The sequence below is a fragment of the Anopheles aquasalis genome, chromosome 2 (assembly GCF_943734665.1).
Source record: "Anopheles aquasalis chromosome 2, idAnoAquaMG_Q_19, whole genome shotgun sequence".
Taxonomy (NCBI): Eukaryota; Metazoa; Arthropoda; class Insecta; order Diptera; family Culicidae; genus Anopheles; species Anopheles aquasalis.
The window spans coordinates 66,020,647-66,033,015 of NC_064877.1; the positions used below are offsets into that span (position 1 = coordinate 66,020,647).

Consider the following 12,369-nt stretch of genomic DNA (forward strand, 5'->3'; position numbering starts at 1 on the left):
TCCGTTATGTTCTCTAGAGGAGTAGCATATTTTATAGTGAGGATTAAACTCTCCCTTTCTTTTATACGTTCAGTAGATAGAGGATGCCTTCTTCAATTATCGATCATTTTTAGACACCTTTACTGCCCGGCAAAGGACATCAAAGGTTTCTCTAAACGCTCATAATGGAGCTGCATCTTAATTGTCCGCCACAGATGAATGATTGAAGCCACGCATCACTGCTAAACGGTGAGGATTATAACACTGAATTTCGTCCGGAAAAGTAAATTCGGATTTAGCCCCACGATTTTCGACCTTTTTTAATGCGATCTGCCGTATGTCGAAGCTCTGTCAAAACACACAGAAAACCTTCGAAATCGTGGGCTCAAACAACTGCTGCACATCATCCGAGACAAGGATTGCCAAGGTCCGTCCTCAGGGATCATTCGCTCAGGTGGCATATTTCGATATTTAAAAGCAAATTGCAACGAATCCAATGGCGAAGCCGTAGCAGAAACCGAAATCGGCACCGAAACCGAAACCTTTCATGGCTATTTAGCTCTGCGGCATAGACACATCCCTCAAAGTCACAGCATGACGGCGTCTTCGGTCGGTCGGTCGGTAGCCGTGATCCTTTGTCAAGTCGCTCCGGGTCAGGGTGACTGTAAATATTTTGCCAGCTAGACGTTAGACACCAAAACATCCTTTCCACCAACGGGGCTTTCGATTACGGTTACGTTCTTAATTGATTCTCCTTGTGGCAGGGCGAAGGAGAATCTGGCAGAAAGCAGAAACACAGGAGCGTCCCGAATCAACCACGCCAACAACGCCATCAACGGCCTCTAAGACCTTGGATGGAGTTTCCTCAGGTGAGGGCGAAACACAAGGCGATAGCATGGCGAGTCCTTGACAAAACAAAGAACTGAACCGTTACCAAATGTTTTTTTTTTTCAACCGAATGTGCAACGGATTAGGATGGAACGACCGTATGCCATCGAGGTTTGTGAAAACTGAGTACGAAATCATTTCAGGTCACGAGTTGGAATAGCATTAATTAAATTACATTCGTTTGATATTTTTAGATCGACAGAGTGTTATGGAGTCAGCAATGGAAGAAAAAATCGACCACGGATTATGGAAGCGTGTGGCACCAAACATGCCAAACGTAACACTGGACGAAAATTAGTGAACATGAGGGAGCATGACGCGTCGCGCCGAACAGAGATCAGCAGCAGCGATCAAACAAACAAAATGAGCACGAGCGACTCACTCCGAACAAACCGAAGCGAAAAATCGTGCCAGGAAAGGATACATGAAATGCAAAAGAACAAAAGAAGAAGCATCATCTGCTCGCAAAACAATTCGCTGATTGTTGGCGGTTGTACATTTCGCCTGCATCAAAATGATCAGCACAACGAACGGGCCATTGGGAAAACCTGGTGAAAAACTGTGCGCACGGCAACGGGACACAAGCGATCGGCAGCAGCAGCAGCTACAGCGAATGATTGAACTGCAAACGAGCTCAATCCGAGGTCCCAACCGAACTGCAATCAAGCGCATTAAGGCGTTTCGGGCATCGTAACCCATCCCCTGCCCCCGGGGATGGACACGGAATATATGTTTCGATCGTTTCGCTCGTGTCTTCGAACCCCCGGAGCGGGGAGGGGGACTCTTTCTCCTCGAGTTGCGGAACATAATTTGCGACAGACTTCAAGTTGCCGCCGAGCCGCGAGATCCTCCACCGCGAAACCGCCAAGAGAGCAACAATGGACGACGAGCCGTGGTTGCAATGCACAATGCAGCAATCGACATGCAGCGCGAACAAATAAAGCAAACATAATCGCACCAACAGCAGCAGCAGCAGCAGCATCACAATAATGCCGGGACCAAACAGTGAGGCACATCTTCAGCCGGGCGTTGATCGTTAAACCGCTTTTGGGGGGCGTTCGGGGACGGGTTTGCGAGGGCAACGATTGCAGATCGATCGTGCGATGAATCAGGCGGCCGGTTCCGGCCCGTGGAAGGGATTTTTATGCAAAAATCGTTAATCGAATTCATGATGCCGATTGGCCCGTTTCGCGAGTGGGGCGGCCGTAGCCGCCGCCACCGAGGCTACCGAGGACGCCGATAATAAGCTCTCCCTTTGGGGCTCCTGACGATGGAAGAACTTCTCCAGGCGGACGACAAGAACTTTTGTTTTGTTTGTGTTTCATTTTGTTCTCCGCGCTCCGCGATCCACGATACTTATGCACGATCACGAGATCACGCCAGCGGAGACACGGAGCTCCCGAGGAGTTCTTCCCGGTGCCCGAGGGGGGCCGGCCTTATTTTTGTTTCTGTTTTGGGGTCCGGCACGGTCTGATTTCTGAATCCACAAATTTGCGCCTCGTTCGAATGCATTTGCCTTGGAGCTGGTGTGCGCGGGCGCTCGCTGTTTGTCGTCATGCTGTCTATGCTGGTAGGACGATGGGCTCCCGGATCGCCACAGAAAGAGGACGATCGCGTCGGGTGCTGGTGCCATGTTTGGCCTAATGAGGCAGAAATGGTTGGTGTCAGGTGAGAAATTTGGTGCGCGTGAAAGATGAAGAAGCAAAAGGGGCAACGCGATAGGATGCGATGCTTTGTTGTTGGGTGTGCGATCTTCTCCAGTGGTTAGTCCAGTGTGGTACATCGTTCGAAACCGGCAGTCCGCTGTTGGGAGGATGTTTTTGCGAGGACCTTATATGGAATCTTGTATGGTAAAAGTTTGAAAATGCTGTGCAAGAGGGTTCGGGATTCCAATCGCATCCCTCGATGCATTTGCCGATTTGCATAGCAAAGAATGCTGCAGTAGCAGCAGCAGTAGCAGGAGCAGTGACAGGATCTAATTTGCATTTAAGCAAATGCACTTGTGGTCCGGAGTGGATTGATGGATGGATCGGGTCGCTCGTTGTGACGGTGCGACTAATAGAATGGATGGTATTTGGTCAGGAGACAGTTTATTGTGGATCGTTAACGAGAAGGTATTTCACACTCTCGGCTCAAATGATTCAATAATTCTTCCGACGCGCAAAGAATCTCGAAGTGAAGGTCAGCTTTTCATACTAACAATCCTGTGGTTCCCATATATTTATGCATGATGTGTTCTTATATTATGTTGCATTCTGCATAACTAACTTTTTGAGGCTTAATTCACCTCAGTATACTTAAAAACTGTGGCTTTTTCCAGGCATCAAGAAATTATTATGAATTAGATGTTGCTCGATTCTAGAGGCACTCGTAAGGGGCGGCTTCGGCAATTTCTGGCCAAAAAAATATCATTTTTAGCGAGTTTTTGTGACGTAACCATTCATTTATATTTTTTCTAGTAAATGGTATATTAAACTACAACTTTTGAAGAATTTTTGGATCTATGTTGGGGGAGATTTAATAAAAACTTTATCCATGGCATCAAATCTTCGAAAAGATACTTTTACCGCGTGCGCACCGTAGCTGCGTGATGGATCATCAGAAAAATACAAATCGATATTCTTTTGATAGATTATAAGTTTATCCTGGTAGTCCCGTCAAGATATTGTTAAATTTCCTTTATTTCGATTTTTGGCAGATTTTTGAAGTTGATGCTTTTTGTCATTTTGCCTTAAAAACACGGTTTTTAAAGATTTGTTTAAAAAAATATATCATCAATTTTCCTAAAAAAATCGACTGGGCTACCTTGCAAATAGTGTCCAGACTATTTGTTAAAAATTTTGAATCGATCGGTCCAGTAGTTTTTACGGTACAATGGGCGCCGACTCTGAAAACGTTGGTTTTGGGAAACGCTCTTCAAAGTAGCGTGCTGCAAGGAGCCTTGTATGAAACGAGGATTTTAAAAAATCTATAACTTTGTTCGTTTTGTTTCGATTGATAGAAAACTTTTACACAATGTTCTTGAAAGGATCAGCATTCAGGGAAAAATGTTAAAAATATGTGTCAGAAAACAAAATTTAATACCGAAGTCCCCCTTAAGTTCATGCTTAATCCTACCAATTGACTGAAAAATTAAGTAAAACTAAATCGAATGTGCAGTAGCTAGTAGTAGTAGCTAATAATAAGTATGGATTTAGCATATTATTTTGGATGTTTACCACCCTAAGTGTCCAAGGAATGTGACTGTAACCTGTGGCTCAAGAATATTTGTGACAAGAATACCAGAAGTTCTTTTGAACAAAGAAATCTAACTAGTTCTATGAAAAAAATCTTGTGAATTCGCTAACAAGTCTATCATCGCAGTACAAGTCACCGTATCAATAAATCCTTTATCAAAAATTACTATTTAAACGTTTTTGCGTAATGCATATTCTGTTTTTAAACTGGGAAAGATTCTGAGATGGAACTGATTCTTTCGCTGACTGAGACTGGTCTTTCGACAATCTTTATACTATCGCTACTTCTGCCTATGTATGACTTCCGTGACAGTAGTAGTAAATGGACGAAATCATTTGGTATAAATGGCTATATACTATAAGTACATACTATAAATTCTGTACATTCGTGTTGCGATCAAAATTCGCCCCAAATCAAATCACCCCTACCCGAAACAAGAAAAACGAATGCTCATACAGCACAAAGTATGGTAAACGATGCTGCGTAGCTACTCCGTGAAACGATTCAACGTACCCTCTTCCCACTCTCTTCCCTTGCTCCCGTGATTGACAGCCACAACATCGGTGACAAGCTGTATTTACTCACCAACTTCCCCCCCCTGGTAGATTAGCTACTCAAATACAACAGCAGCTCCTTAATCGGTTCCACCGAGCTGGTTCACGAGCGGGTGTGACAAGCATCCCAGCCCAGAATCACTTTTTCCATGCCGTCGTCTGCCAAAGTGAAATAATTTATCTGTCTGTTTTTCCCCGTGCCACTGCCGTGCCAGTGCCAGTGCTAGAACAATGAAAAACACCAGCTCGACTGGAGCTCGGCCCGGCCAAATCAATGTTTACGTTTGCCATCTTTGGATTGTGATCTCCCGCCACAACAGGGCCCACCACGTTCGCTTGTGACATAGCGAGCAGACCCGAGATAAGGGCCTAAAAGATTCATCTTTCCGCGATCGATCGAACGCCTATTGTGTGGGGCAGTTGGTGTAGTTTAGGGCGAAACATGGAGCACAGCGGAGGTACAGGGGAAGAAAGAAGGAAAAAATGAGCCCCAACATACCCCAACAATGATGCTGCTGATCATGATCATCACGGGGGCGCATGCTTTATCATCGCCATCATGTTCGCAGCGTTGTTGTAGCGACGTCTCTTTAGCCGTAGAGGAGAAAGAGAAGGGAAGCGAGTCCAAAAAAGGGAGATTGGAATGGCCGAAAGCGAGCCCAGGGAGAGGACAATAACAGGAAACTAAAGGCGTGTGGATTGTTGAAACAGTTTACTAAGTTATTCCGTTTTAACTAATCCGTTGTATCGTCCGTGCCACGTGCTTCCGAAATGAGTTCTCGGTCCAAGTGGACACATGGTGCTCGCTGTGTCCAATCTGGTTGGCTTTTATTGATAGAAATGTTGTATTTCATTAGCTGGAAGTAGATTTCAATTTTGTCTCCCTGCCTCTTCCTCAGGTCTGCTAGTCAATTGCCAGAACAACAGATAAGTGTGCCAGAGCTCGCCAAGACACGCTCGAGTGTCATCAACTTCACTTCCCTCTCGTTATCGATTGGCCTAGAGGGCGAGAGCTCTCGGAACAAATTGGTCGATGAGGTTTGATGCTTTCAATAAATAAAATTGAATCCAGCGGGAAGGAAACCAAAAAAGAAGCCAAAAAAACAGAACCCAGGCTAGGTCAGAAGGCAGCGACGGAGATCGACGATAGACCTGGGGATCGTGGCGAAATGATTTTGCTCTTCCCTTCGGCTTGCGTTCAATCCTCGCGTTCCCCTCGTGCCCGTAAAAGCTTCATAATGTTTGAATAAACACTGGAAACATTTTTATTTTCCCTTCCACAACCACCACTCCCGTGCCGTAGCCACGAAGACGACGTTACGTGTCACCTCGCAGGCAGGCTTTCGGGTTCGCGGGTTGCTGCTGCCGGTAACCCAAGGCTCATTAGCTTCTTGGAGCGTTCTTGGATTCCCTCACAACCTCCACACCACGCAAAGAGAACGCTGTTATTGGGTGGTAGGGTGCCTAGAGGACAGTGGACGCGGCACCGAAACGGCTACAAACATAACAATCGTATGTTGAGCCCCCACCAAGCCACGGAGGAGATTGGGGAACCAACGACCGACCGACACACCGAAAACATGATGCCTCTAATTGCGGTTCGAGCCTTCGCTTGATGATGCCACTCGCTCTCTCTCTCTCTCTCTGTCTCTTTATATTCAGCTCTCCCTCGCTCCGTTGACAAGAACGTGCGCTTTATGTGTTTATGCTTATGTTGTGCCTTTTGGGAAGGATCGGAGAAGCGAACGAAGCCACCGAAGCGAAAAGAGGAATAAATGGTCGAACCGGAGGGGAAGTATTAGTCATTGGAGGGAGAAGTGCCTCGGTATTGGTGTCCTGTAGCCGCCACCGCGTACACAACATTAAGCTGCACGGCTACGATAGAAGCTTTCCGTTAAGAACCGGCCGAAAAGAGATTGAAACGAGAATTCTATCGAGGCTGCGAGCACGGTTAAGATGAAAGAAACTTTCTTTTTGATTCAAGTTACCCTTTTCAAGCTTATCTGACTAGAAATTTGCTTGAAAATCTATTAAAACTGATAACATTTGTTGGAAAACAAGGTTGCACTCGTGGCCGAACGTTTGAAATAAAGTTTTGCAAGTCGCTAAATGGAAAACAATGAAAGTTTCTAAACTTTTAAACTTCCTATATCGAAGTCGTGCAGCTTTACAACATAATTTAAGTTCCATTTGCGTTTGTGTGTGTGCAGCTCCGCCCAAAACACGGAAACTCCTCCCCCAACAAAATTGTATGTGTGCCCGGGTTTGTGTGCACAGCGAGTCGTCATTTTGTTTTGCTTTGGCGCCGAGAGCGAAAGAGAACTCGGGCGGAAGCAGGATAGCAGGAGGTTTTATGCTTTTGGGTGGGAGAAATTGGGGGGCCAAACCGGATTGCGAGCGATTGGATCGCGGCCGGTCGTGTGGGGAGCCGAGTACCGAGCCATTTTGGTTTGGTCTCCGCAATGGAACGACGCGTTTTTGGCGTTCGGCGCCGGTGCTTTTGCGCGCTGCAGCAGTAGATAGAGTGAGGCGCCGTGCCGTGAAGAGTGAGTGGGCGAGAGGACGAATCGCCAGGACGCCGGGTGGTGCTCTAGGGTGCGAGGGTCACGTGCTGCAGGAACAGGCTTCCCCTTACCGTCATCACCAATCGTCGTTGTCGTGCTCTCGCTGTTCGATCTCGGTGTTTACTTGGATGTCGTCTCTGTCGCCTGGCGGAAGAAGCATTAACACGCGCGGATAGCTCAAACAGTGTGCCGTGCTGTTGACCGTGGTGGACTCGCGAACTGTCGACCAGCCCGTCCGTTTGTGCCGTAAATCTGGTGACGACTCCGGTGTGATTCCCCCTTGCGAGTGAAGAAAATGTGAAAAGCGATTTTTATTGCAAAAATTGAATCCTAGTTACCGTAGAAGCAAACAATCAGCGTTCCAGAGCGAACTGTGCGAGAGTTAGTGTGGGGGCCACAGGGAAGGGAGTGTAATGTCCCTTGGCGAGTGTCGGATACAAGTGTGGCCAGCGAACAGTGAACAGCAGCAGCAGCAGCAGAAGCAGCGTGAACAATGGCAACAATAATGTCCCACAACCTACCGCTGATACCGCTGCCACTGAAGGCTAGTGCGGCGGCCCTGGCCAAAGCCGGACTCATGATGCCCGGTCCGGCCGGTTTGCTTGGTGGCGCCCTTGGTCTCCCGGAACCACAGCGTTCACCACCGGCTGTGGGTGCCGGTTCCAAGCTGGACGAGACGGATGAAACGGATCGAATGAGCTGCTGCAGTGATGATAGTGAACTGTCCGTCGGTCAGGAAGTTCCGGACGATCTGCGGGCACCGACGGCGGCCACGACGACGGAGGAGATGAGCAACGATTCGTCCCGTTACTCCAAGGACGCCGGTTCGGAGCTGGACTTTGTGCGGTTGCACCAGCACCCGCAGAACCAACCACCGGGAATGTTGCGACCAAGTCCGACGCGCCTACACGAAGAGTTCCTCCGCAACTCGCAGCTATACGCCGAGGAGCTGATGCGGCAGCAAATGCAAATCGTCGCAGCAGCCCGTGGTCTCGCCATGACAAGCCCAGGTAGCAAAAGCCCCCTGGAAGCGATGGCAAACAGTCCGGTAGGGCTGGTGACCGCAAGGAATCTGCACCAGGAGCTCCACCGGAGTCGTAGCCCGTTGCAGGGATTTCGTCCAGCACGGGACGCCTATCGACCGGACAGTTCCTCTTCTCCAGCCAACGAACCGCCCGCTGGAGCAGCAACGGGCAGTGGAAGCTTTCGTGGGCTCCATTCACATCTCAGTGCAATATCGGCCATCACGCAGAACCTCAACAGTGACCTCTCGAAGTTGACCTCGCCGACGGCGTTCGCTGCTGGCAGTGCACGCACATCACGCGAAAGCTCCCAATCACCTCCAACGGCGAACGGACTGCATCAGCTACACCAGCAGCAACAGCACCAGCAACAGCAGCAATATCATCAGCAACACTATCTTAACCAGCAGTATCCTCCGCATCACCACCATCAACATCATCATCACCAGCTGGCGCTGGCCGCACTGAACAACAACATTGCCAACGCGCTGCACGATCAGAGCCTCAAGTTCAGCATCGACAACATACTGAAGGCGGACTTTGGCCGGCGCATCACCGATCCGTTGCTGTTGAAGCGAACGCCCAAAAGTGCACCGTCCGGCCGCAAAGCGAACGACAAAACACCGTCGGCAATCGATCTGAGCGGAGCGGTTGCCGGCTGTCAGCAGCAGCAGCAGCAGCAGCAACAGGAATCGTCAGCGTTGGTCAGTACCAGCGGCACCAGTACCAGCAACAACCTCTCCGTGACCGTAAGCAAGGGCTTTTGTCCGCAGCGAAGTAGCAGCAGCAGTAGCAGCAGCCGGGCCAGTTCCGGATCGGTCAGTTCGGTCGGTAGTGTCGGTAGTGAGGATGTGGTCAGCCCGATGTCGCCGCTCTCGTCGACGGGATCGCTCAAGGGCGAAGGTGGTGGAGGTGGTGGTGGAAACAGTGGGTCCAGTGCCACGGCCAGTGCAAACAGTGCGACCAACGGTAGTAGTGGCGGTGCCGGCGCCAGTGGTACCAGTTCCAGTTCCGGTGCCAGTGCTAGCGGTGGTGGCGGTGGATCGTCCTCCAGCAGCGGACCGATGGTATGGCCCGCCTGGGTATACTGCACCCGCTACAGCGATCGTCCTAGTTCAGGTGAGCTCAGTTCCGTTTTTGTGGTTTTTTCGCTCCCCAAAATTCCTGTCAAAGTGATAATGGTGACCGGTTTGGTTAACCTCAAGCGCAAGGGGATCCCTTCCGATCGATTAACGTCCTTCCAAAAAAAAAACCATCCTTTCCTGTGGCGTTTTTGCCTTGTTCTGCTTTCAAAGAACGGAACACTCCGTTGCAGCTGACCGTCCCTACTGACAGTTACGGCTTGCACATGGTGTAATGAGGACGGTTATCCAACTTCATACCAGCACTCGGTTCTGGTCTCTCCCTCTCTGTGTCTCTGTGTCTCTGTTACCTGCACGCGAAACCTTCGTTCGCACACGCATCTTCCCTTGTTTTGGACCGAGTTGGTTAGCTCCCAGCCAGCAAGAAGATGCTACGAGACCGATTCGAGCAACAGGAATGCTGCTGCTGCTGCTGCTGTGCGTCCCCGGAAGAATGCGTGGTCCCCATGGTCCCATTGGAGTGCGACCCGTTATCGGCGCTCACCAGCAAAGTTTGGAAGCATTTTCCCGGAACTCGAACCGGGAAAAACCGGTAGCTACGTACGGGCAGGGACAACAATCGGCCAGCCAGGGCACAGGGATTGTGTTCTCTTGGTTTGAAATTGAATAAATATCTTCACTTAAACAGTCAAACACAGGCTCGGTCGGAACAGGGAACAATGAGGGATTGCGATTGTCCTGTGGGAGGGGGAGCACGGGCGCGGCAGTTCCAGCAGCAACCGAAACCGAACGGTGGAATGTGTTTAATTTTAATTTGATGTACTTCCTGCATTGCTTCCCAGCACCGAGGATGGTCTCGGTGGCTGTTATTGTAATTTGTACCCAGTTCAGTGGCAATGGCCGTTTTGCTCGAAAATGCATTTTGCGATTTCTTTGGAAAAAGGCAATGCAGATAATGCAGTCTCTTTGCGCTGCATGCAGTCTCTTTTCTGGATGCATCTCTCACATTCCAGCAACCGATGCAACCGGTTTGCAGCAAGTCCTGCCCTTTGTTATCATCCTCTAACGTTAACCTCTCGTTGTATCGTTGTATAAGCGAACAAGTGCTGCACCAGAAAGTGATGTTGATACATTTTTAAATGGTTTCTAATGTGGACAGCATGGAGTCCTTCCCCCCCGGGGGTGGGAGAAAAGAAGCACAAAATGATCAAGCACGCAGCCAGGGTCTTTAACTGCTGACCATCTGTTGCAGTTCAATCAATTGGCACTAAGCTAAACGGCAATTGCCCTCACTGCAATATGCAACTGGGAGAGTGTTGCTGTTGCGTTCCTTTTGCCTCAACAGGTTCAAACGATCATCCGAGCCCGGCTTTGCGAAACGGAACAGTTGTGCCAGCCCGGGGAAGGCACAATCGAAAGAAAAAAACGTAGACAAAAACATCCAACCAAAGAGCATTTTTGCGAGAGAAAAACCGACGATAAATTGCGATTTAATACTGCTCGGAACGTTCAACAGGGTGTTACTCCAACTGTTCAATAGATTAACTTCATTAAAAGAGCATAAGACGGATCGAAAGACGCTAGCTAGCGGGTGTATTGTTGCATTTTAAATGTAACATTACAAATCGCATCCTTCGGCTGACGAACACGCCACACCAACCGATGGCTCGAGAAGTGTGTGTTTGTGTGCATTAATAATTATTTCCCCATTTCTTTCGTGCCTTTTCCGCGTTCCAAGCTAGGGGCCACTACGGTCCGGTTGCAGTGCCGCTCGCTCACTAATATGCTGAAAAAAAAGGTGCGCGTTTGATCGAGCGGCGGTGGCGGCGGCGACTGCTCTAGCGCCATTCTTATGCGGCGATGCGTCTGCGTCATGCGTGGTCTGATGCCCGCGGTAACAAGCGGTGCATCCTGGCAGGGACCGACCAGGGAGGAAGAAACTGGGGCAATGAATGCATAAGAAAACCCTCCCAGTGCACCTGCGGGCTGATGAAGGAGGTGGCGCAACACGAGGAAGTGTTCTTGTAGTAGCCGCACTACAAACTAGGCAAACAAATTAACACATGAGTGTCTAGTGCGGAACGTGGTACGCGGGATGGGAATCGGTCAGCGCCAGGAGGGCTAGTGCGCCCGAGCCGATGGCAGAGGGGCCGTGTGGTGGTGCAGGCAATTAAGGCAAGGGTACGAATGCATGCGACTGGCCGTTGATGCAGACCCAACATTGTGCAGGGCGAAAGCAGCAACAACGGTGAACCAGTTGATGTAGTGTCGCGCGCTCCCCACCGATGGATGATGGGGGATCGCGGCAAATCAAAGCAAAATGTTCCGTGGCGTGGCGGCACACAGAGCAGTGGCCACCTGGAAAGGGGAAGAACCGATAGGGACGGGATAGAAGAAAAAAAAAAAATAACGGAGGATATCAAACACTTTGGATTCGTTTCTTAACTTTCTCTAATTAAATGGTAAATGGCGAAATCGATTGAAATTGGTTTGATCAATCATTCAGCCGCGCTCGAGGAACGGAGGAACGGAATGCATGTTGCATTTGAACGGAACGCTGGATAGGAGAGGTAATTAAATAAACATATCGACAGTTAGGATCAATTTCCACGCCGTCGGTACTGTCGCTTAATAAGTTGAATGTCGTTAAGTAGACTAAATTATAGTTTACCAATGATAAGATATTTACGTAAATACGTTGCTTTTTTCATACAAAGCGGTTTACACATTAAAATGCATTTTCAGCATGCATTGCAAATCCTTCGTTGGATCTGATTATTTTAAAAACAAAACGAATAGGAATATTTCTTACGTGGTTTTATGTTACAGGACAATAGAAAAGGCTTAAGTTGTACAGAAATTTCTATGAAAGCTATAAAAACAGAAAAAGAAACTAAATATTCAAAACGAAACAAGGATATTGAGTGACAAATACGAGAATACCGCACATCAATTCATCTTCATCAAACGAGTAAAAGTAGCTTTACGTATCAAAACTGAATGAGAAAGATCTCGTAAATGAGTTTATAAACATCTAATCTCT

At 48.6% G+C, this 12,369-nt stretch overlaps 1 protein-coding gene across 1 annotated transcript; it reads left to right on the forward strand.

The window, feature by feature from the left end:
- The first annotated feature begins 7,361 nt into the window (after window positions 1-7,361).
- Window positions 7,362-9,601, forward strand: LOC126576530 (homeobox protein invected-like). The gene is made up of 2 exons (XM_050237843.1): window positions 7,362-9,363; window positions 9,540-9,601. Exons 1-2 carry the CDS (start codon window positions 7,716-7,718, stop codon window positions 9,599-9,601), a joined length of 1,710 nt encoding a protein of 569 aa, XP_050093800.1. The 5' UTR covers window positions 7,362-7,715.
- Window positions 9,602-12,369: the final 2,768 nt, after the last annotated feature.

What these genes read in the sequence shown, in the direction of transcription:
- LOC126576530 (XM_050237843.1), top strand. Translation starts at nt 7,716, where the DNA reads ATGGCAACAATAATGTCCCACAACCTACCGCTGATACCGCTGCCACTG. An exon ending in CAGCGATCGTCCTAGTTCAG is followed by an intron (nt 9,364 to 9,539) that starts GTGAGCTCAGTT and finishes CTGCTTTCAAAG; the next exon opens with AACGGAACACTCCGTTGCAG.